The sequence below is a fragment of the Pongo abelii genome, chromosome 1 (genome assembly GCF_028885655.2).
Source record: "Pongo abelii isolate AG06213 chromosome 1, NHGRI_mPonAbe1-v2.0_pri, whole genome shotgun sequence".
NCBI lineage: Eukaryota > Metazoa > Chordata > Mammalia > Primates > Hominidae > Pongo > Pongo abelii.
In genome coordinates this window covers 206023659-206047991 of record NC_071985.2, presented here as the reverse complement: position 1 = coordinate 206047991, position 24333 = coordinate 206023659, and the positions used below count along the sequence as shown (strand labels likewise).

The 24333-nt window shown below is 52.8% G+C and overlaps 1 protein-coding gene across 3 annotated transcripts; it reads right to left on the bottom strand.

Moving 5' to 3' along the window:
* Positions 1-552: 552 nt before the first annotated feature.
* On the bottom strand, positions 553-23520 carry FGR (FGR proto-oncogene, Src family tyrosine kinase). 3 transcript variants are annotated; one of them, XM_002811197.3, is made up of 13 exons: positions 23355-23520; positions 13345-13407; positions 11955-12193; positions 11306-11408; positions 9826-9924; positions 5463-5566; positions 5126-5275; positions 3951-4106; positions 3695-3874; positions 3109-3185; positions 2689-2842; positions 1477-1608; positions 553-1380 (listed from the first exon to the last, which is right to left on the bottom strand). In XM_002811197.3, exons 3-13 carry the CDS (start codon positions 12178-12180, stop codon positions 1172-1174), a joined length of 1590 nt encoding a protein of 529 aa, XP_002811243.2. In that variant the 5' UTR covers positions 12181-12193; positions 13345-13407; positions 23355-23520; the 3' UTR covers positions 553-1171. The 3 variants fall into 3 exon arrangements, with proteins under 3 accessions (XP_002811243.2, XP_002811242.2, XP_054395074.1); XM_002811196.4 differs by lacking the exon at positions 23355-23520 and adding an exon at positions 14726-15998; XM_054539099.2 differs by lacking the exon at positions 23355-23520 and adding an exon at positions 13891-14025.
* Positions 23521-24333: the final 813 nt, after the last annotated feature.

Sequence of the window (24333 nt, the reverse complement as noted above, 5' to 3'; positions counted from 1 at the left end):
TGTTCAGCATCCCTGATCCCTACCTGTAGGATCCAAACAAACCACACTGCCTCCAAACCTCTCCAAAATCTCCCCTGGGGGCAAAACTCCCCTAATGAGATCCAGTGAGTTAGACTAACCCTCAGGACTCTTCTGTCTCCTCCCCTCTCTTCTGTCCTCTTTTGGAGAGTCTGACAGCTCCAGAGGGTCCACTGTGTTCTTCCTCCCTGCACTGGCAAAGGAGGCCTAAGGTTGTCCCATTGCACCTGTGATGAATGGCAAATCCGATGAACTCAGATAAAGAATTAGCAAACCTATTATACACAGATTGAAGGCCATATCAGCAACGAAGGGGACATTTTAATGTATCTTCAGTTGCTTGTCTTCTAAACTCACGTGTAGATGAGCAGTGGGACTCTGGGTGTTCTAAAATTCCACACCTTGGATGCCCCATGCTTGGTAGGCATTAGGGCCCTCTCCAGCTTCCCCTGCTGCTGCCTGTAGCCAAATCTGTCTGTTCATCCCCCATTGACCACCCTCCCTCCCAAAGGAAGGTTCAAGGGTATTTCATGGTTTGAGGATTCATATTGTCATTTTACTTATTTACAGAATCAATAAACCAACACTTACACACTATTCAGAGAGGTGGGAAGTGCTCTGCAACCTTCTCCCTCAAACCTGGGCCCAGACCCCAGTCCTGGACCACTGCATCCACCCAACAGGAAAGGGGTCCAGCCAAGACTTTTCCTGACTTTGTAACTTACAGACCCAAGAGAATAGAGGGTAGAAGGGAAATTCTTGGCACCTGGACTGGAGTGAAATAAAAGGAGAGTAGGAAAGCAGTGATAGGAGAGAAGTAAGGGAGGTACATACAGTTTTATAAATAACTAGACAAGGTCTGAGCACTTTGGGTGGGGGTGGAGTGAGAAAGGCTAGAGGCATGTAGGGGCCTAAGTGGAAAAGGAAGAAATAGTGCTTGGGGCCAGAGCGGATGAGAGATCAGCTCTGGGCCTCCTTTTGCCCCATCTGTAAAACAAGTAGGTTGCCCTAAGTGGTGTCAGAGCAGCCACCTCCTTGGAGATGCTAGGACTCTATGGGGTTCTAAGCCAGCCTGGGGGTTTTGGAAGAACAGCTCTGGGGATTGGCAAGGACTGGTGGCCACCGCCAGAGAGGTGGTTGATGCCCGGACAGGCTATGTCTGATCCCCGGGCTGGTACTGTGGTTCAGCAGAGGTGAAGTAGTCCTCCAGGAAGGACTGCAGGTACTCGAAGGTAGGCCTCTCCTCCGGGTCCAGACGCCAGGTCTGTTCCATGGCTTCGTACAGGGATGCTGGGCAGCCTGGAGGGCACGGCATGTGGTAGCCCTGCTCCACCTGTTCCAACACTTCCCGTTTATTCATGCCTGAAGGATGGGGCTCTGTCAGTCAAAGGGACAGCCAGGAGGAAGCCCTTCCCCATAACCATCCCCCACCCCAACTCTACCCTTGGCGAGGCAAACCTGGGTAGGGGATTCGGCCCTTGGTGATGAGTTCAGTGAGCAGGATCCCAAAGGACCACACATCTGACTTGACGGTGAATCTGCCAAAGAGAGCAGCTTCTGGGGCTGTCCACTTGATGGGGAACTTGGACCCTGGAGAGGATGGGGGAGCAGGGAAAGTTAGTGAGGGGGTCCCTGGAAACAGCTGGATTAAGAGAATGGGGTCTGGGCGCAGTGGCTCACGTCTGTAATCCCAGCACTTTGGGAGGCCAAGGCAGTCGGATCAGTTGAGGTCAGGAGTTTGAGACCAGCCTGGCCAACATGGCGAAACCCCATCTCCACTAAAAATACAAAAATTAGCCGGGCATGGTGGCGGGTGCCTGTAATCCCAGCTACTAGGGAGGTTGCGGCAGGAGAATTGCTTGAACCTGGGAGGCTTCAATAACCTGAGATCGCACCACTGCACTTCAGCCTGGATGACAGTGAGACTCCATCTCAAAAAAAAAAAAAAAAAAAAAAAGAGAGAGAGAGAGAGAATGGGGACTCTAGGGATGAGGATTTTGGGGATCCTGAGCACAAGGGTCTCTGGGCATAGTAGAAAGGACATGGTATCTAGTCAACACCTACTATGTGTCTAGTATAGTGATGGGCACTTTCCAAAAATTGCAATGATTCTCATCCTAATAACAGCCAATACTTGGCTAGCCTTTCCTGTGTGCCAGACACTGTTTTAAGTGATATGCATGCATTAACTCATTTAACCCTCACAAAACCCCCATGAGATAGAGACTCATTCTAAAGATGAGGAAAAGGAGGCACTGAGTAGTTAGGTAACTTGCCCACATCACAGAGTTAATACCTGGCTAGGATTCATACTCAGGCATTCTGGCTACAGAATTCCCACTGTTACACACCATTGTCTTTCATTTAAGAATTATAGCTGTGCCTGTCACGTAGCAGATGCCTGGTAAACATCTGCTGATTTGCTGTTATCTGAATATTTTCACTTTACATAAGAGAAACGGCAGCTCCCAGAGGTTAGGTGACTTGCCCAAGGCCACATGGCTGGTAAGTGGCCGACGTGGGATTTGAGCCCAGAATTGCCTCTCATACTACATCAGGATGGGGTGACTCGGGCGACCTGGGGTGAAGAAGGGTTCCTGGGTGCGTGGGGCCCCATGGAAGTCCCTTGTTGCATAGGGAGCTCTTGGAAGGTGGGGTGAAGCAGGGCACCTTGGCAGGGGTTGTACTCATCGTCCTTGATGAGACGCGCCAAGCCAAAGTCTGCGATCTTGCACGCCAGCCGCTCCCCAACCAGGATGTTGGCTGCCCTCAGGTCGCGGTGAATGTAGTTCATGCGTTCCATGTAGGCCATGCCCTCAGCTACCTGGGGGACCAAGGTGTGGAGAGATGGGAGCTCATGTGGACTCACAACACCGTGGCCTGTGTGAGGGGTGAGGGACCATTTGAAAAACCCACTTTCCAGAGGGGGAGACTGAGGCCCAGAAAGACAGGCAGTACCTCTCAGGCACAGCTGGAGGCACAGCTGATGCAGGGGGCGGGGCCGCCCTCCCAGGCGTTTGAAGGGACAGAGAATTTGTGAACAGTTAATAGGTGGGAGGTCCGGGAGGTAAAGGCTGCTGGCCCAGTTACCTGGGCTGCCATGTCCACCAATTGGGGCAGCCTCAAATCCTGGCCCTCCGGGTTCTTGAGAAAATCCAGCAAGCTCCCTGGGAAGAAGAAGCCAGAACGTCAGCGCCAAGGCCCTACCCCGGGCCCCAGCCCCTCCTCCTCTCGCTTGGCCCCGCCCCTCAGCCCCTCCCACCTGGACCCGCCCCGACTTAGGACCCCGCGGGTGCCTCAACCCCTCACTTGTCTCGCCCTGGCCCAGCTGCCAGACACGGACTCTGCCCACATCTCGTTTCTTCTGTTCCTTGGTGTCCCGGACAAGACCCACCCAGACTCCGCCCCAGACCTTCCCTCACTCCCGATTCTGCCTTCCTTAGCCCAAGCCCTACCAGCCTAACACCGGAGGCACCGCCCCCCGCCCCAGCTCCCTAGTGGTCTCACTCGGCCCGGCTCCCACCCTAGCCCTCCAGTCGTTTTACACACCTGGTCCCTTAGTGGGACTCTGCCCATTGTCCCTCGTCCCTCACAGATCGCGTCCCAGGTCCCACGCCTGAAAACTCCCTTCTTAACTTCACCCCGAATCCCGCCCGACCAGGCTCCGCCTCCTGACCGTGACACATGAACTCGGTCACGATGTAGATGGGCTCCTCCGACACCACGGCGTACAGCTGCACCAGCTTGTCGTGCCGCAGCAGCTTCATGACCTGCGCCTCCTCCAGGAAGGCCTTCGGGGACATGGTGCCCGGCTTCAGCGTCTTCACCGCCACCTTAGTGCTGCCGTTCCACGTGCCTGCTCGGAGGCTGTCTTTGTCAGGACCCTCTCCCCCGAGCCCAGGCCCTCGCCCCGGCCCCCGGGAGCTCCGTACCCAGCCACACATCCCCGAAGCAGCCGGTGCCCAGCCGGCGCTCCAGCGTGATGGAGCTGCGGCTGATCTCCCAGGCGTCCTTGGCCAGGCCCAGCGTCTGCGGCTTCATGATGGTGCAGGGCGCGATGAGCAGGTTGCACAGCCCGTCATTCACCTCTAGGGGGGGGGTCATGAAGTAGAGTCACAGGTGGGCCAGGACACCCTCCTCCACTCCTTATCCTATCCCAGCCTGGTGCCAGACCCTAAGATCAGTTATAAGGAACTAGGCCCCAAGTGAGGTCCCAGGCCAGGAAGAAAGGCAACCCTACCCACTAAATAGGGGAGCATGTTGGTGTCCAAGGAAGGGGGTGGCACCCAGAGGGAGAGATGATACCTGTAAGCCTTCTGTAAGGACTGGGGGCCTTCCCATAGGAGGTAGCCTCCAGCTGGGCCTTGAAGGATAAGGTGGGATTCTCACAGGTGGAAATGGGGTTGGGGATTCCAGGCAAAGGTGTGGACATGAGGCCCATGGTCTTCCGTGGACCTCATCCTTGGCATAACCAATCAAGGCAGAAACGTGGGCATTGAATCCTGCCTTCTCTTCACCCCCACAGCCAATTCTCCACCAAGTCAGGCCCATTCTGCCTCCTACCCAGCTTCAGAATCGTCTGCTTCATCTTTACTCCGCTGCCACCGATTTAGTCTAGCTTCCACCACCTCTCACCTGGACAACGACCACTGCCTTCTAATGGACCCCTCACTCTGCCTTGTCCCCTGGCATCCAAGCTCCACCAGCAGCCAGAGTTTCTCACAAAAGTGAGACCAGCCTCTGTCACCCCTTGCTCAGGGCCCTGTGATGATGGCTCCCTGTCTGCCCACGGGGCAGTCCTGGTGCCTTGGTGGGGCATTCAGGCGGCACAAACACTCCATCAAGTTTCCACAAATTGAGGCCTTGAGGCAAGAAACTGGCCAATGCCTTGCTCAGTCATTAGGGGGTGCTGCTTGGTGATGGATTGCTTTCCCCCGGAAGCTCACAGAGCTGGATCCTGGGCTGGGAGACCCCATCCTTGGGTTCTGGTTTCCGTCTGGCCAATACTGCTTGGTAGACCCTTCCCTCAGGCCCTCTGGGCCTCAGTCTCCCCATCTGGACAATGCTTCAGTGGGTTGGTTCAGGGATCTGAGGCCCCTGCCCTCACCCATGTAGTGCTGCACCAGCTCCTGCACCGAGCTGAACTGAACCCGTGTGGTGATATAGTAGCCGCCCATGTCCAGTTTGCGGATCTTGTAATGCTTCACATGATTGCCTCTGGTCTGATCCCAGTCCCGGATGGACAGGGAGTAGGCACCTGTGGAGAAGGATCACTTTTGATCTGCTGTTCTTCTCTCCTCTAGTCTGGGAGCTGGGAGAGGCCAGACAGCAGCATCCCTAGGACCTGGTCCCGGTCTTGGCCTTGACCCAAGCAGCCTACAGCTCCTAGCCCTACCCCAATGGCTGGGCCTCCCAGTCGCCTTGGCGAGTGGCACCATCCCTACCTTTGGTGGTCTCGCTTTCCCGAATGAGAAAGGCCCCCTGGGGGTTGCCTGGTGAGAGCAGCTGCCTCTCTGCATCCTTTCTCCCAATCTTTCCAAAGTACCACCTGTTGGGAAAGGCAGGCAAGAGTCAGGGACGCTTTGCTCAAACCTCACCTCAGCCTCCTGCGCAGTCACCTCACAAGTCAAGACTCCATTTTCCCCATGTGTACAATGGGGCTGGTACACCTGCTTCACATCCTGGCTGGGAGGATCACAGAGAAGGGGAGTGTAAAATGCCTGGCCCACAGTAGGTGCCCAGCAAAGGTTAGCATCTCTTCTCGTTAGGTTTCTCTTGAATTAAAATCGCTACAATCCCAGTCATCAGGGTGCCATGGACCCTCAGTTCATCTCACTATAGCCCCTCTGTGCACTCATTTTACAGATGAGCAAGTTGAGGCTCAGAGAGGGAAAGTGACCTGTCCACAGGCTGGCCAATGAGCTCTACCTAAAATCCTCTGCCGCTCACCCTAGTTCTTTTTTCACCACTGCAGTAATCAGATCACTCAGATCCTTCTCCCACCTCCACCTCCAAACCCTTTCCTCCTTTGGCCTCCAGAGCAGCACAGTCTGCTGCTTCTCTTCTCTCTGGCTGCTCCCGCCCCAGCTACTGCTCTTCCTGCACTCTCTTAGACTTGGATGTTGTCCTAAGTCTAAACTTCAACCTCAGGCCTCAATTACTCCTCTCCCTTGGGGATTCTTTCTGGGATTGAACCGTAGCCCTAAACCAACTGTACAGGTACAATGGGGGAGCTGAAGTGACCACAGGTGCCATAGGAGACTCAGATGATCATGAAACTGGCCTGTGGCCATCTTGGGTTGAATTAAAGGAGCCTCGTGTTTTCAAACCAAGGGTGGTGGAAGTCTCAGTGGACCCTGGGAAGGTCAGTCCGCCCCTGGGTACTAGGCACAGTTCAGGAAACAGGGGAAGGCATTGGCAAGTGATGTGTCCAGGAGGGCAGGCAGGAGGGGGACGGAGGAAGTGTTGAAGGACTGTATAGACAGGACACATTGTCAAGTTTTTTTCAAAGCCCTCCCCCCTCCCACACGCATGACATTAGCTACTTCCTTAATAATCACTATAATAATAACACATACATTTCGTGTTAGGGTCTGCCTTAATACATGTATGTATTCACTTAATTCTCCTAACAATGTTGTGAGATAGCTACTATTGTTAACCCCCATTAGACAGTCAGGGCTGCAGCTGCTAGAACAGGAACCCAGGCTGTCTGCTTTAGGGCCTGTGCTCCTAACCACACTACCCGTAACCACAACACTGCACTGAGCACCTCTCAGTGCTTGGTGACACTGGCTCCAAGATGTGGACACAAGCATGAAGCTCCCCACAAACCTCCTGTCCTCTGCATCATTGTTCCTCCTCTCCTTCATGCCTCCTACCACCTCCCCAGACTTGGGCCTCACCGCGCCTGACCTCTGAACCTCGCCTACCCGCTCCTGCTCAGTGATACCCACTTCCTGCCAGCAGCCTCCACCTGCATGCAGCCTCTCTATTCCAACAACCTCCAGACATGCCCACATTTCTCCCTTCCCCAAAGGAAACTATTCTAAGTTCTATCTCGCCATCAACATTCTGCTGTATCTTCTCACCTTCCCTTCACTTGAAAAAGTGCTTCACACTTGGGTCTCCACTTCCTCACCTCCCACTCCCTCCCAGGCTCTGCTGTCTGGCCTCTGCCTCCCACCCTCGCACAGAGAAATCTCTCACCAAGGTCACCCCCACTGCCAAATCCAGTGGTAGCCTCTGACATGCCCTCTCTTGTTTCCTGAAGCTTCTCTGCTCTCTCGGTTGTTCTGACTTGGCCTGGTCTGGATTTCCTCACTTCTCCAATGGCTCCTTCTCCTTCGAGGGCAGCTTTCCCCAAAGTGGGGTCCTAGGGCCAAACTTTTGCACTCTCCACTCTCTTCCTTAACTGTCTATATAGCTTTTCCAGAAATTTTTAATTAATTAATTTTTTTGAGACGGAGTCTCGCTCTGTCACCCACGCTGGAGTGCGGTGGCTCGATCTCGGCTCACTGCAACCTCCACTTCCCAGGTTCAAGTGATTCTCTTGCCTCAGCCTTCTGAGTAGCTGGGACTACAGATGCCTGCCACTACACCCGGCTAATTTTTTTATTTTTAGTAGAGATAATGTTTCACCACGTTGGCCAGGCTGGTCTTGAACTCCTGACCTCATGTGATCCGCCCGCTTCAGCCTCCCAAAGTGCTGGGATTACATGCATGTGTCACCGCCCCCGGCCCCCTCCTGTATAGCCTTAATGATCATCTTTACTCTCATGAGTCCCAAATTTCTGCCCTAGCCCATTGTGCCCTCTGCAAGGGCCACAGCAAACAAACTGAGGAGTTTTAGTGGCAATTAAGAAAAGTTGTCCCTTCCTCTGGACTGATTCAGGGGCATGGATTAGCATGGGCTGGTCGCCTGCCATACAAAGCACAACCTAATTGAATTGCTGGCAGCCTCATCCACCTGGATGTTCCTCTCCACAAACCACAATCCAACAAGCGCCCCCTAGAACTCATGAACCTATACCTGCTCCTGTGTTCCCCGCCTTAGCAAATGGTGCCGTCATCCACCCAGCTCCTTAAGGAGACTTTGAGTCACCCTTGATTCCTCCCACTCCCCATAACCCAAATCAGTCACGGAGTCCTGGATTCTCACTCTGCAAAGTCTCTTCAATCCCTTCTTTTCTCATATATGTATGACATTTGTGAGAATAGATTTTTAAAAGCTTTTTGAGCCTCAGTTTCCTCATCTGTAAAATGGGAACAATAATAATATCAAGGGGCCGGACACGGTGGCTCATGCCTGTAATTTCAGCACTTCGGGAGTCTGAGGCAGGAAGATCACTTGAGGTCAGGAGTTTGAGACCAGCCTGGCCAACATGGTGAAACCCCGTCTCTACTAAAATTATAAAAATTAGCCAGGTGTGGTGGCATGCACCTGTAGTCCCAGGTACTTGGAAGGCTGAGGCAGGAGAATTGCTTGAACTCAGGAGGTGGAGGTTGCAGTGAGCCAAGATTACGCCACTGCCCTCCAGCCTGGGCAACAGAGCAAGACTCTGTCTAAAATAATAATATCAGGGCCAGGCATGGTGACTCATGCCTGAAATCCCAGCACTTTGGGAGGCCAAGGTGAGAGGATTGCTTGAGCTCAGAAGTTTGAGACCAGCCTGAGCAGCATAGCAAGATTCTGCTTCTATAAAAAAATATATAAAAATTAGCCAGGCATGGTGGCACACACCAGTAGTATCAGCTACTCAGGAGGCTGAGGTGGGAGGATCACTTGAGCTCATGAGTTTGAGGCTGTAGTGAGCTAAAATCATGTCACTGTACCCCAGCCTGGGCATCAGAGCATGCCCCTGTCTCTTAAAAAACTAATAATATTAACAGTGTTATTGTGAGCATTAAGTGAACCAAGGCGGTAAATACTTGCTGTAGTATACTTGCTCAAGTATATAAAGGTATTCAATGAATGATAAATTCCTGCCTCTTGGGCCAGGCCTTGGTGGCTCATGCCTGTAATCCCTGAACTTTGGGAGGCCAAGATGGGCAGATGGCTTGAGCTCAGGAGTTCAAGACCAGCCTGGGCAATATGGCGAAACACCATCTCTACTACAAAAAAAAAAAATATTAGCCAGGCATGGTGAAAGAATCATCTGAGCCAGGGAGGTCAAAGCTGCAGTGAGCTGAGATTGTGCTACTACACTACACTCTAGCCTAGGCAACAGAGTAGGACCCTGTCTCAAAAAAAAAAAAAAAAAAAAAAGAAAAAAGAAAAAGTAAAAGGAAAGAAAAGAAAAAGAAAAAGAAAAATTCTTGTCTCCTTAATAGAATTAATTCTTAGTAATGCTCCTTTGCACCTTTTCAGCACTTTACAATTTTTTAAAGCTCATACACTGTTGCTTTACGGGGAGGCAATATGTGTAATGCTTAGCAAATGCAGCCCAACTATCTGGGTTCATACATCAGCTCCACCACTCACTAGCCATGTGAACTTGCCCAGGATATTTACTTTCTCTGTGTCTCAACTTCCTCATTTGTAAAATAGGATAGTAGTAGTTTCTAACCCCATTAATACACAGACAGTACTTTGAATAGTGGCCAGAACATAATACATGCTCTATAAGTATTATCTACTATTATTATTATCAGTACAATCTTCTTTTGTTCTCACAATGACCTTACAAAATTATTAGATAAGGAGACAGGCTCAGACTGGAGTAATGACTTGTCCCAGAGGTGGCCGTGGAGTCTGGACTCCAGGGTCCTGTCCATAGGGCTGGTCTTGCCCCAATCCCCACTTACTCTTCAGCCTGGATGGAGTCAACAGGGGCCACATAGTTGCTCGGAATGTAGCCAGTTTGTCCGGAGCTGAGAGACCGAGCCTCCCACCAGTCACCTTCACTGCAGGCACAGAACAGGGCATGGTCAGCAGCACCCCTAGCCCCCAAGGCACCCTGGGGCCAGGTGGAGCCACACAGGTCTGCAGAGATGAATCCTGCCACAGCCTCATCTTGGACACCCCCCACCACTGGGGCTTTTGTCTGCTCTGCCCCAGCCACTGCAGCTTCCCTGGGAGGGCTTGTCCCTGCAGAAGGAATAAGCTCGGGGGCACTTGGGGCTCTTAGCTTCTTCCTCGGGCTCCCCAGCTGGGCTGGGGATTGGGAATACAGTGGACAGCTGACTAGGTCACTTCCCCACAGAAAATGGCTACAGATTTCCTTCTGGATAAAATCTAGACTTCTCAATGTGGCTTAAAAAGCCTGACAGAGGCCAGGTGTGGTGGCTCATGCCTGTAATTCCAGCACTTTGGGAGGCCAAGGCAAGCAGATCTCCTGAGGTCAGGAGTTCGAGACCAGCCTGGCCAACATGGTGAAACCCCATCTTTACTAAAAATACAAAAAATTAGCCAGGTGTGGTGGCTCTTGCCTGTAGTCCCAGGATCACTTGAACCCAGGAGGTGGGGGTGACAGTGAGCCAAGACTGCACCACTGCACTCCAGCCTGGGAGACAGAGCGAGACTCCAACTCAAAAAAAAAAAAAAAAAAAAAAAGCCTGGCAGAATCTGCCTCTGCCTACCTCTCTAGCCTCTGTTCTCTCCCATTCTGCATCCCATATTTTATGAACCACCTAAGGTGAACCACTTTGTGGTTTTCAGAAGTCATCATTTATTCTCATTCTCTCTCACTCTCTTCCTCTTTTCTTACCTCTTCCTTCACTGTCTATTCATTTTTATTTTTCATTTTTTAATTACTTATTTATTTTGTTGAGATGGAGTCTTGCTCTGTTGCCTAGGCTGGAGTGCAGTGGCGCAATCTCAGCTCACTGCAACCTCCGCCTCCCAGGTTCAAGTGATTCTCCTGCTTCAGCCTCTCAGGTAGCTGGGATTACAGACATGCGCCACCACGCCTGGCTAATTTTTGTATTTTTAGTACAGACAGGGTTTCACCATGTTGGCCAGGCTGGTCTCAAACTCCTGACCTCAGGTGGTCCACCCGCCTTGGCCTCCCAAAGTGCTGGGATTACAGGCATGAGCCACTGCACCCAGCCGTCTATTTCATTTTTATAGCCTCAGCTTAAAAATCACCTCCTCCAGGCCGGTGCAGTGGCCCAACACCAACGCCCCCAACCAGCACACAGTTGCAATCACCCAGGGTTTTTATTGTTATGTATATGTGTTCCCAACTAGGCTGGAGCATTCTGAGGCTAGGGACCAGGTGCGATTCCTGTCTGTGTCCTGCTCCCAGCCCAGGCAATGTTCTGACTAGGTGGCCTGGTCACTTACGTGTTGTTCAGGATGTGGAACTTCTCGCCCTTGGTGAAGGTGAGGTCATCCTCAGTTCGAGCCTCATAGTCATACAGGGCAATGAACAGGGTCACCCCAATCCCTGCAGAGTCAGGGCTACTCAGCAGGGTAGGGCATGGGGCAGAAGCACCAAGGGGGCTGCACCCCAAATTCCTGTTCCCCAGCCAGGTGCTGCACCTCCCCACTCCTTTAGTGCTCCGGTTCCCAAAGGCCTTTGGAGTCCAAAGAATTTCTGATTTGGTCTGCACAGCTTAGGACACACAACTTCAAGCCCATTCCTCCCACCATGGAGGATCCCCTTGTTGCCCACTCCTCCTCTTCCCCACCAAGAAGACTTCCCATCTGGGAAGTGGCACCTAAAAGGGCAAGAAGTTTCTCTTTGTCACTTGCATCTGTCACAGCATCCTGCCCCTCTCAGACTGGGAGTAGAGCTTCTTGACCCTGTCCTGCAGACTGTGGTTTCTGATGGTAGGACTGTACAGACTCCCTCAGCCCATGTGATCTTGAAAGCGGGGTTGTATCTGCCACATCCTACTGGAGGCTCCTAAGGGCAAGTCCGCAGCTCCTCTTCTTCCCTCACTTTCTCCCAGGATCCAGGCAGCACCTGCCTCCGGCCCCTTGGACTCACCTGACACACCCCTGATGGTGCCACTATCAAGGAACCCAGGGTTGATGGCCTGAGAGGAGAAGTTGCTGTAGTTGGAGATGTGGGCAAATGAGGATGCAGGCTGGGCCTTAGTGGGGTCAGGCCCATAGTGGTCTGCTGCCCCGTAGCTTCTGAAGTCCCCTTCCAGGCCAGCATCCTCCTTGGCCGTGGCCACTGGCTCCAATTTCTTGCAGAACACACAGCCCATTCCAGGTTCCCTGCTACAGAATGGGGCATGCCTCACTCAAGGGCCCCTGCCAGGTGCACCACCCTGTGCACACACACACGTGCACATGCTCATACACTCATACAGGCACGTGGCTTTCCCTCTTGGGCCTAGATTGGGGTCCTCCCTGTAAGGGATAAAGGCGGAACCGGGCCACCTACTGTACCGTTCAGTCTGCCTCACAGTATGTCCCCCCTCAGTGCTTCTCTTCCCATTGGATCATGTCTATATCTCTGGGGCTGGCTTTCTACATTGGGATATTGCTGTGCTTATTTGCATATTTTTGCCTCCTATTGCTTTGCTTTTTTTGTTTTGAGACAAGATCTCACTCTATTGCCCAGGCTGGAGTGCAGTGGCACAATCATAGCTTGCTGCAGCCTTGATCTCCTGGGCTCAAGTGACTCTCTGGTCTCAGCCTCCAAAGAACTGGGACTACAGGTGCGTGCCACCACCCCTGGCTAATTTGTTTGACTTTTAGTAGAGACAAGGTCTTGCTATATTGCTCAGGTTGGATCCTATTGCTTTGATATATTGTGTTTCTGTGACTCTTTCAGTGTGCTTGTACATGTGCATCCGTGTGTCTCTAAGTATGGGTGAGTTTGCCTGTGTGGGTATGCGTGTGTATGCAGCTCTTTGTGGATGTCTGTGTGTCTGTGTGTGCAGGTTTGTGTGTATATGAGAGTGTATAAAAGTCTCTGTGTATGTGTTTGGCTGCATGTGTATGTGTCTGTAAGACCGTGTTTGTGTGCATGTGTTTCTGTGTGAGTATGTGTGTGCCTGTCTGTGTGAGTGGGTGTCTGTGTGTCTGTGTGTCTATGAATGTGCACCTATCTGTGTGTGGGAGCAGTGTGCTGTCTCTGGATGTGTGTCTGTCTGCATGTGTGTCTGTATATCTGTGCGTGTGTGTGTGTGTGTGTGTGAGGCTGTGTGTCTGCACCTGGAGAGTCACTGCAGAGAGGGATCAAGGCCATTTCCTGTCATGGGTCCAGCCTCCAGCCTCTCAAGCTGCCTCATTCTGGCTCCCCCATCTGTTACCTAGCAACAGGGTCCTTGTAGGAGAAAGGGGCTGTAAGGAGTTGTGGGGTTCAGGAAGGCCACCCCCACCCTGTTTCCTGACCCTGAAAGCCCTCAGTCTAGCCCACTCACCCCTTAGGCCCCTACTCCTGGGTCAGTGGGGCTGCGGCATGATCCTTGGGAGGGGTCAGAGACCTGAGGGTGAGACAGAAGGACGAGGAAGATGAAGTCTCTGCCAATGTTTCTGTCAGCAGCTGCCCAGCTCCTGCCCTCTTCAGGAAGCCAGAAGGCCTGGGCTCTGCCCCAGCATGACTTCTGCCTTCACTTCCCTTCCTATCACCCCTGGCACACTTACACAACCCCCGTCACATAGGGCAAACCACCCACACCAGCTCTCTTTCACACTCATACTCACTTGACCCACCAGCACAGTCACACAACAACACTCACAGCATATATTTGCATGAGTGTGCGTGCCAACCCCATCACATGCCAATACAGGCTCTAACAAGCCCAAGCTCACAATAGCACACACACATACACATGCACATATACATGTGGTGCCTGCCAGGTTAACAGACGAACACACTCGGACACGCATGATTTTGTACATTATAATCATCTCTCTAACAGGATTTCTATCAAGCCATGCTCAGCTCCCTCACAGTCCCCAGTCACCATCTCCTAAAAACCAGTTCTTCCGGCCGGGCGCGGTGGCTCACGCCTGTAATCCTGGCACTTTGGGAGACCGAGGTGGGTGGATCACAAGGTCAGAAGTTCGAGACCAGCCTGGTCAATATGGTGAAACCCCGTCTCTACTAAAAATACAAAAATTAGCCAGATGTGGCGGTGGGCGCCTGTAGTCCCAGCTACACGGGAGGCTGAGGCAGCAGAATCACTTGAATCTGGGAGGTGGAGCTTGCAGTGAGCTGAGATCGCACCACTGTACTCCAGCCTGGGTGACAGAGCGAGACTCCATCTCAAAAAACAAACAAACAAACAAACAAATAAACAAAAAAACAGTCCTTCCTTTGAACCCTGCTGTGTTCCCAGCCACCCTAGGGTTCCATGTGGTGGCTGAGTGATAGTAGATACCTGCCTCTGGAGCTCTCCACCTATCCCCATACTAGAGAAAGGACCAGGTCAGAAGCTGGGGCCACCAGAGTACCTTGGGAAGCCCCACAATGAGCCAACCCTTTTCTGGCAGCAGTATCCTCTGAGCAACAGGGCAGGTCATTGAGTAAGGGTCCCCCACACCCTGCCAGAAACTCTGCCATTGCAACACTCAGAGAGGAACTGACTGGTGAGAGGGCTTGGTTTCCTAAGATGTGAGAAGACTGGAGAGTTTAGGGTGGGGCCAACCTTGTGAATCCTGATTTGCCCCAGAGGAGCCCCAAGGTCCTAGAAGCAAGGGCCCCCAGCTTCTCTCTCTCAATCCCCACTTCAGTCACCCTTACAGATATTCTCTTCCTCTTCTCTCTGGGTCCTATCCTTCCTACCTAGCACCACTCACCTCTTCCAGGAAGTCTTCCTGGATCCACCAGGTCCAGTTGCCTGGCCGATGTTTCCGTCACATCAGTGCTTTGGTCTCCACCCTAGCCCCACCTGCCCCTCTCACCCTTTGCTGTAAGTGATCTCTCATGTGTGTGTTGGGTGGGGGTGGGGGCATCACACCCATGTGGTGAACTGTGGGGCGGGCTGTGGTGAGAAGCCTGCCCTAAAATAGCCCCTGTTCACTGGGCCCTGCCTGAGACCTTTGCCCCGGGACCCCTCCCTGGGATGAAACCACTGTGTCTAAAAGGCCCCAGGATGCTACAGGGCTAGTTAGAGCCAGGGCAGAAAACAGAGGTGGAGGACTGGAAGCCATCCAGGGCCCAGTGGGAGGGATTTCAGGGACTGGTGAAAAGAGAGATGGGGCTGATACAAAAACAAGGGTGAGGCCGGGCACAGTGGCTCACACCTGCTGTCCCAGGACTTTGGTAGGCCGAGGCAGGATGATTGCTTGAGCCCAGGAGCTTGAGATCAGCCTGAGCAACATAGGGACACCCTGTCTCTACAAAAAAAAAAAAATTTAAATTAGCCAGTCCTGATGGCACCCTCATTACACAGTCATACACCAAACACCTGCACATCCCCAAACCATGTCCACACACCTACACCCTCATCCTTCCCACAGTCCCCCTGTGCACTCCCTGTGCAGTCCCAGCTACTCGGGAGGCTGAGGTGGGAGGATTGCTTAAGCCTAGGAGTTTGAGGCTGCAGGAGCTGTGATTGCACCGCTGCACTCCAGCCTGGGAGACAGAGTAAGACCCTGTCTCTATTTTAAAAAGAAAACAGAAAAACCAAGGGTGAGAATAAAGCCTTCTCACAGGAAGACACACATACGCACCTCAAATGGTGCACCGTGCTGATACCCAGATCCATACAGCCCTTCAGACCTCTTCTCAGATGGCACATTACCTCAGCTGCCTCATGCACAGGCTCCAGGCTCCTCTGCACAGATTCTCAGCACAAACATCTTCTAGTGTACACACACCCCATATACACACACCTCCAGCCCTCATCCGTCTGCACATAGATGCGCATGCACACACACACACACACACACACACACATCCTCTATACATGAATAGCAAATACAAAATTTATAGCACTTACTATGTGCTGGCCACTGCATTAAGCACTTTATCTATATTATCTCATTTTATCCACACAATCCTATGATTTAAGTATTATTATTCTTATTATTAATTTATTTATTTTGAGAGGGAATTTCACTTTTGTCACCCAGGCTGGAGTGCAATGGCATGATCTTGGCTCATTGCAACCTCTGCCTCCTGGGTTCAAGCCATTCTCCTGCCTCAGCCTCCTGAGTAGTTGGGATTACAGGCGCCCACCACCATGCCGGGCTAATTTCTGTATTTTTAGTAGAGATGGCTTTTCACCATGTTGGCCAGGCTGGTCTTGAACTCCTGACCTCAAGTGATCCACCTGCCTTGGCCTCCCAAAGTGTTGGGATTACAGGCATTAGCCACTGTACCCGGCCTAAGTATTATTATTATTGATGAGGCAACTGAGGCACAGAGAGGTTTGGAAACCTGCCCAGGGTTGGCCAGTCACAGTGGCTCATATCTGTAATCCCAGAACTTTGGGAGGCCAAGGCAAGAGGATTGCTTGGGCCCAGGAATTCGAGATCAGCCTGGGCAATATGGCAAATCCCATCTCTACAAAAAATACAAAAATTGGCCAGGCACGGTGGCTTATGCCTGTCACTGCACTCCAGCCTGAGTGACAGTGAAGCTCTGTCTCAAAAAAAAACCACAAAAAAACCAACCAAAAAAACTCCGAAAATCAGCTTGGCATGGTGGCACGTGCCTCGAGAGGCTGAGGCAGGAGGACCACTTAAGACCAGGAGATAGAGGCTGCAGTGAGCTATGATCATGCCACTGTACTCCAGCCTGGGCAACATAGTGAAACTCTGTCTCAAAAAAGAAGGCCACAGACATGATGTATCCTGGTGTTTGGCTCCAGAATCTGAGCTTTCAAGCACTTCTCTCCATTGCCTACCACTGATACAGACAGATGCAGCCATTCCTGCTAGCATGCACAAATGCAGATGCCCCCGCACTGTCCCCCCGCCTCCCATGTAAGGACACACACACTCACACAGATATACACAGCCCTCTCCGGTGACACAGACCCACATAGGGCTCTCCTCTATAGGAGAACATAGACTTTTACAATCTCTCACGTTCATACACAGATACAATGTTGCCACTTCCAATAATACCCACGTATATATTGCCACAACATATCTATATCAGACAGAGGGGATCCCTGAATTCTACATGCCCAGTATGGCTGGAAGGGAGAGACTATCAGCATCTGAGAAGGAAGCTCTGTGGGCTCAGGAACAGCCCTGGCAGGGCTGACAGTGTCGTCAGCAGGCAGAGGTAGGCAGCTCTTGGGTCTTATCACTTCCAAACTTGATGCAGACCAAAGCCCTGGCCAGGCCTGGCTCTCTGGGGACCAGTATGCTGAGGGGTCAGGGGATGTAGGCACAGGGTATGGCATCTGCATGGCCCAAGGCAGGGAGGGGCCGCACTGCATGTAGCCATGTTCATGCTGTTTTGTCAGAGGAAAGAAAGAGATGGGGAAAGACAGAAAAAGAAGAGGTAGAAAGAGAGAGAGAGAGGCAGAGTTTGAGAGATACAGGGAGATAAAGAGAAAGAGCCAAAGACAGCTAGAGAGACACAAAGACAGAGAGGTAGAAGGAAGAGACAGAGACAGAGAAACACAGCATGGTATGCTGATAAACTGACTCTCAAAAAAAAAAAAAGAAAGAAAAAGCCCGATTTGTCACATTTTCTGATTTCCATGGTGTAAATATTCCCACAATGGCTGATTTAAAGCTACCAAAGTGACTTCCGGAAAGCTGAGGTGGAAGAGACACACAGAATGAACTCCCCTGAGCCAGTAACTAGCTGGCTCCAGCACACACTGCCAGAAAGAAACAGAGACAAAGAGACAGAGGCAGAAATGAGACTTAAGGAGAAAGAGTAACCGAGAGACAGAAAGAGATAGAAACAGAGAGAGGCAGAGATAAAGAGAGAGAGAGAGAGCTAAAGAGACAAGGAGGGAAAAAGACAGAAGGAGAGCAGATTGGGTTCACTCTGCTCAGGTATCTGCATGAAAATAGCCCTAGGACTCTTCATCCTCCTCTTGCTCTGATCTCTATGTGCCACCAATTCTTTGGAGAGTAATTTGACTTCCTAGAAATCCGGGTGGCAGTAAAAATGAGCTGATTTATAAACAGTTACACAGTGACTAGCATCTTGCCAAGTAATTCCCGGTCATGGTCTTATTTGTTGAACCTATGAGGTGGGTTTATGACTACCCTTATTTTACAGATGAAGAAACTGAGGCACAGAGATGTTAAGTAACTTGCCCAAGATTACATTGTGAGTAAAGGATGCTAAAATGCAATGCTGATCAACTTGTTGCCAAAAACCACTGTAACCACTAGTCCATTCTGTAATCCTAGTAGAAGCAATAATGCAAGCTTATCCAACCATGGCCCATGGGCCATATGCAGCCCAGGACAGCTTTGAATGTGGCCCAACACATATTAGTAAACTTTCTGAAAACATTATGAGATTTTTTTTGTGATTTTTTTTGAGACGGGGTCTCACTCTGTTGCCCAGGCTGGAGTGCAGTGGCACAATCTTGGCTCACTGCAACCTCCGCCTCCTGGGTTCAAGTGATTCTTCTGCCTCAGCCTCCTGAGTAGCTGGGACTACAGGCGTGCTGCCAAAACGCCTGGCTAATTTTTTGTATTTTGACTAGAAACGGGGTTTCACCATGTTAGCCCAGATGGTCTCAATCTCCTGACCTCGTGATCTGCCCGCCTCGGCCTCCCAAAGTGCTGGGATTACAGGCATGAGCCACCGCACCCGGCATTTTTTGCAATTTTTTAAAGCTCATCAGCTATCATTAGTGTTAGTGTATTTTATGTGAGGCTCAAGACAATTTTTCTTCTTCCAATGTGGACCAGGGAAGCCAAAAGATTGGACACCCCTGCAATAACGTGTGTCTCTTAAGGAGCACCTAGTGTTCTGAGTCCTGTGCCTCATGCTCTAAATCCTTGATACAGCAGGCAGGGCGCAGGTGGGGGGAGGGAGGGGCGCAGGAGAGAGAGAGAGAGAGCCATATCTGCCCAGATTTTCTCAGGAAGTCACTGAATTTGAAGAAGCCAGGTCTCTCTTTTCTCAGCACTGAACTTCGCTGCCTGCTAATACTAGAAAGGGGGCAGCTCAGAGAGTAGCCACAGCATCATTCTGGGCACTTAGTTCTGTTTATAAATATGTCTCTTGAACATCTGGTTTACAGGAGTCGGCTCCGAGATCCCCATCAGGGTCAAAATCAGGTTACAAGTATCAAACTGAGGTCCAATCCTGGACCACAGTGCTCCCCACTTCAACATCTGCCCTGTGGCCCTCCCCAGCTCCATTCTTCAGTAGCTCTATGACCTTGGATCTTTGACATAAGCCTCTGAGCCTTAGTTGTTGCATCTGCACCTTCTGAGTAGTTGCTGTGAGGGCTTCATAACATGTGGCTCTTGCCTGATGTGCAGTGGCCAAGTGTGACCAATAACCAAAACCAGAATGGCCCCCAGGGACCATTTACCACTCCACCTTCTCTTTTGCATAGGGGGAAGTTACTTTCCCAGGATCACACAGCCAGACAAGGGATTCAAAGTCAGGACTATTAATTCAAGTCCAGAGTTCTGTTCCCTCCGCATTGCTGTGTTCTCCAAAGCCTGAGCAAGAGATCATGCTGTTCCTAACTAGTGAATGTCATACTTCCGGTCGAACACACCACCCCTGTCATATGGCAGCTGGTCACCCAGCAGGGAGGGACCCTGCCTCCCACTCACCCCTACTGCTGGACATAGGAACCCCAGGTCCACCCATCCTTTTTTGAGGCCTACACTTCCCAAAGCTATGCCAGTTCTTTCATGTAGACACAGGATGTCCTGTCCCCGCAACCCTCACCAAGTATCTGTGGGATCTAGAGGCAGATTTAGGCTCAAATTCTAGTCTGCCTGACAACTAGCTTAAGGCATTGGGCAAGTCAGTTCATCTCCCTGAGCGGCAGCATCTTTGCCTATAAAATAAGAATACAAATGTCCACCTCCTGGGTTTGCTTCTCAGCATCAAATGGGGTCACATCACTGAAAGCATCAGACATACAGTAAGTGCCCAGTGAACTTTCACTTCCCTCCTTTCTCTTGAGGAAGGTCCTCCGTGGCAGTGACGGTGTGGGACCAGAGGGTACAGGACTGGGCAGGGCTGAGAAGAAAGAGAAGTTCCCAGGGTGAGGTGAGAGGGCTGAGCTGGCCCAGCCGCCTGGGGGATTTCATCAAAAGGGAACTCGGACTTTGGGCAGGGGCAGGAAACCACCATCCTGCAAGAGTTCCGGCTTCTCCTCCAGGCTCTGGGCTGGCCAGGGGACAGGCCAGGGCTGCAGGGGCAGGGAGCAAGGCTGAGGTCTGCAGGTGACTCCCATCCCACTGTGCCGCATCTCTCACTAGGCTCTGTCCGGGCGGGCTTCCATCCCTCATCCCCAGTCCTCTCACCAAGACCCTCCACCCGGCTGAATGCCAGTGCCTTTGCTGAGGCCCCCACTGCTCATTAACTCCCTTTCTTTCTTTCTTCTTCTTCTTCTTTTTTTTGAAACAGTGTCTCATTCTGTCACCAAGGCTGGAATGCGATGGTTTGATCTCGGCTCACTGCAACCTCGCCTCCCAGGTTCAAGCAATTCTCCTGCCTCAGCCTCCTGAGTAGCTGGGATTACAGGCGTCTACCACCATGCCCAACTACATTTTTGTATTTTTAGTAGAGACGGGGTTTAGTCATGTTGGCCAGGCTGTTCTTGAACTTCTGACCTCAGGTGATCCACCCACCTCGGCCTCCTAAAGTGCTGGGATTACAGGCGTGAGCCACCGTGCCCGGCCTTCATTAACCCCCTTTCATCTTACACCATCCTTTCTTGAGGCCTCGAAACTGCCTTCTGAAGAAGTCATGCCCACCCAAGCCCATCTGACTCCACCACCACCGTGGTGAGGCCAGGCGTGTGCGGGATCGGGGGTGGCCTTTACCCTCCATGTGGTCCCGAGGCCGTCAGCAGTTTTTTCCACTTCTTGTGGGTAAAAGTGGTTTTCCACCTGTTGCTGAAAACCACCCAGCAGCCTCTAAAACACGGCTCTTTAGGTGCCATCTGGCCTGGGACTCAAGATTTTCAGGAGATGGGAGCCATGGGGAGGGGGGTCCAGGGGCAGCCAAGGGATGGGAGTCTAGATTTCACAGTGTGGCCAGGAAGCCCCCTCCCTGGTCCCTCAGGGGAGGGGGGCGGTGAGGGGGACATCCTGCCTTTTCCCACCTTAGGTCAGCCCAGTCTGCTCTGCGTGGGAAGAGCCCTGGCCCCTACTTCCCCAGCTCTGGGGTTCCCTACCCAGCCTCCTGAGGTCTGGCCACTTCCTTTGCCACATCAGCCCCAGGTGGCTGCAGAGAACACCCAAACATCCACTCATATGCTCAAGTTCATGCTCATTCACTCAGAGCCCAAAACATACAAACACTCACACCCTCACTGGAGGAGGGCATGAGAGCACCTACTCACTGGAACAGGAAGTAGTCATGAAGCCCCCCAAACCCCACACCCTCCTCCCTGGAGGGTACATGAAACTTGGTAGGGATGAGGTAAGGATTCAGGCCTCAGCTCAGGCTACATCAGAGACGAGATGTCCTGGACTTCTGGTCCCTACTGTTGGCCCTGCAGGTTGCCAACTCCCAAACCTCCATCTTCCCATCTGTGAAGTGGGAACAGGGTCCTGCTCTCCCATCATCACCACAGTCAGAAGGATGCCAAGGACATCAGGAACCCTGAGAGTACACACCCGAGGGGCAGCCAACTGGGTGCGGCACCAGAGAGGGTGTGAGACAGATTTCAACTCTGCTGACCTCCCCAGTATGGGCTCTCATCAGAGCCATAAACTATTTAGACGTCAACTGTGTGCTGGTCCCTGGAGGCCCTGTCAGTGAGAGCCGGGCAGTCTGGTCCCTCTCCATGCTTTTTGTTGTTGTTGTTTTTTACAGACAAAATCTCACTCTCTCACCCAGGAGCTCTCGCTGCAGCCTTGAACTCGTGGGCTCCAGCGATCCTCCGGCCTCAGCCTCTGGAGTAGCTGGGACTACAGGCAGGTGCCACCACTTCCCGCCTTCTGGCTAACTATATTTTTTTGTAGAGACAGGACGGGGGTCTCCCTGTGCTGCCCAGGCTGGTCTCCTCTGCATGCTTTTGAGAAGGTGAAGGGGAGGCTCGCTGAGTCAGGGATAGCCCTTAACCCTTCAGGACACTCAGCAAAAACTGCTTTCTGCACCTGATTCTCGTGGGGGAAGGGTGGACACAAGGATAATTTCTCCCCATAGTTCAGATGAGGAAAATGAGGCCCAGAGAAGCCCTGTAACTTGCCTACAGTCACACAGCAATTAAGGGCCCAGTCTTGCTAAGAACCCAGGTCTCTCAAACAGCAGATCCTCCACCCCAGGATCCCTGAACACAGCGGCATCGCCTTCTACCTCGGTCGGGAAGCCCACTCCCCACCCCCCACCCACCAGACCGAGGATTCAAAAAGGGGGCGAAGGCGGAGAGCAAAGGGGGCTGCGCCCACCAGGAGCCCCGCGGCGGCCCAGCGCGGCCCGCCCTCGCGTTGCCATGGAGGCTGCCCCTGCGGGCACTCGCGGTCAAAGGCAGGATTTCCGTCGGGGCGGCAGCAATTCCCGGATTCCGCGGGGAGCGCGGGCCGAGACCGCCGCGGGCGCGGAGGGGGCGCCCGGAGAGGCCAGTCCCTTCCGAGGGCGGGGACTTCCCCAGGAAGCGGGGACCCACGCCTCGCGCGCCGGGCAGGAGTCCCCTGCAGCCCGGAACCCACCTCAAGGGCGGGCCGAGAGGGTCGCGGGGCCGCCGTCGAGGCCTCTTACGTTACCCTGCGGGCTGTGGGCTTCACCCCGACTTCGGCCAGCTCGGAAGAGGGGAACTTCCTGGACCCGCAATTGCACCCCAGGTTCTCCGTCCTCCAGAAGTCGTTCTCCTCGACCCCCTTCCCGCGAGCTCCCTCACCTGTTCCCTCCAGCACCCCCACCCATTTCCCCTCTCCCGGACCTATCAGACCCGTCGGCTTCTCCCCAAAGTCCCACTCTCACGATCCCTTCAGTTTCTCCCCCAGACCCTCCTGGGGTTCCCCTTAGTCCTTCTCCCCCACCTGTCTTAGCCCCCTTCCTAAACTCTCATCAATCCCCTCCATTTTACCCACTAGACCTTTTTGGGTGTCCCTTTGGTCGGCTTCCCCCGTGCTCCCCTCCGCCCTCTCCCCTAGGTTTATCAGCCTTGCTTTCCAGGTCGCCGGTTTTCCTCCTTAGGCCTTTTCGGGCTGGGGTCCCTTTGGCTGTCACCTTGCTCAGGTGTTCCCCCACCCCCAGGTTCAGGCTTCTCTTCCCCTCTACCCCCAGTCCTCTCTCCAGAGTCTCAAGGGGGAGGGCACTGCTCGATCTGCCCAGCCCCCACCCGACGCTGTCATTTACCTGGAGCCCAATTCTGCCCGGCCCCGGGGTGAGGCAGCCGGGGCTCCAGCAGCCGCGAGTGCCGGCGTGCGGGGAGAATTGGGGTGCTGCCCGCTTCTGACCGCCGCCCCTGCTGGGCAGGGAGGAGGAAGCCGCCTCGGACTTCTCTTATTGCAGTCACGGCGGGCGGGCGGTGATGGTGGCGGGGAGACAGTCACGCCCCAGCCCCAAGCCAGCTGCCCGCAGCGAGGAGGCGCCCCCAGATCCTAGGCCCACCCACCCCCACCTTCCTCCTCCCCGGTTTACGGGATGTCGGCTCTGTCACCCTCCAGACCTGAGTCCCCAGCCCGGCCTTCCCAAAGGCCCCCTCCAAAAGTGCAGTTTCAGTACCCCGAAGCACCTGCTCTTTTAGGATCATTGAATTGGAGGTTAAGAGGGGCTTTTCTCCATCACTGAGGACCAGATCGGGACTGGCCTTACTCGAGTTCTCACAGCCAGTTGACGTCACACTGCTGTCACCAGAGCCACTGGACATGGATCACATGGACCCTGTCAGCATGCCTTCCCTTCCTCAGGGGCTGGGCACTGGGGACACAGGACTGTTAAGGGTAGTGAGCAGCAGAAGACCCTTCCCTTAGGAAACTGCCTTTCAGAGGAGTGGGAAGGGTGCCAGCCTCCCCCACACACCCAAGTTTTAGAAAAACTGAGTAACTGGCTTGGGGCAGTGGCTCAGCCTGTAATCCCAGCACTTTGGGAGGCTGGCTGGGAGGACTGCTTGAGGCCAGGAATTCCAGACCAGCCTGGGCAACATAGGGAGACACCATCTCTACCAAAAAAATTTTTTCTTAAATTAGCTGGGTGTGGTGTTGTGCACCTGTGGTCCCAGCTACTGCAGAGGCAGAGGTGGAAGGATCGCTTGAGTCAGGCAGGTTGAGGCTGCAGTGAGCTGTGATTGAGCTACTGCACTCTACCTTGGGTGACAGAGCAAGACCCTGCCTTA

Bases quoted from the DNA above. Each gene is read 5' to 3' on its own strand.
- FGR (XM_002811197.3), bottom strand. From the start codon at position 12,180: ATGGGCTGTGTGTTCTGCAAGAAATTGGAGCCAGTGGCCACGGCCAAG. The intron at 11,409-11,954 runs GTGAGTCCAAGG...CTGACTCTGCAG, and splicing joins CACCATCAGGGGTGTGTCAG to GGATTGGGGTGACCCTGTTC. The intron at 3,186-3,694 runs GTCAGGAGGCGG...TCTTCTTCCCAG, and splicing joins GACCGAGTTCATGTGTCACG to GGAGCTTGCTGGATTTTCTC.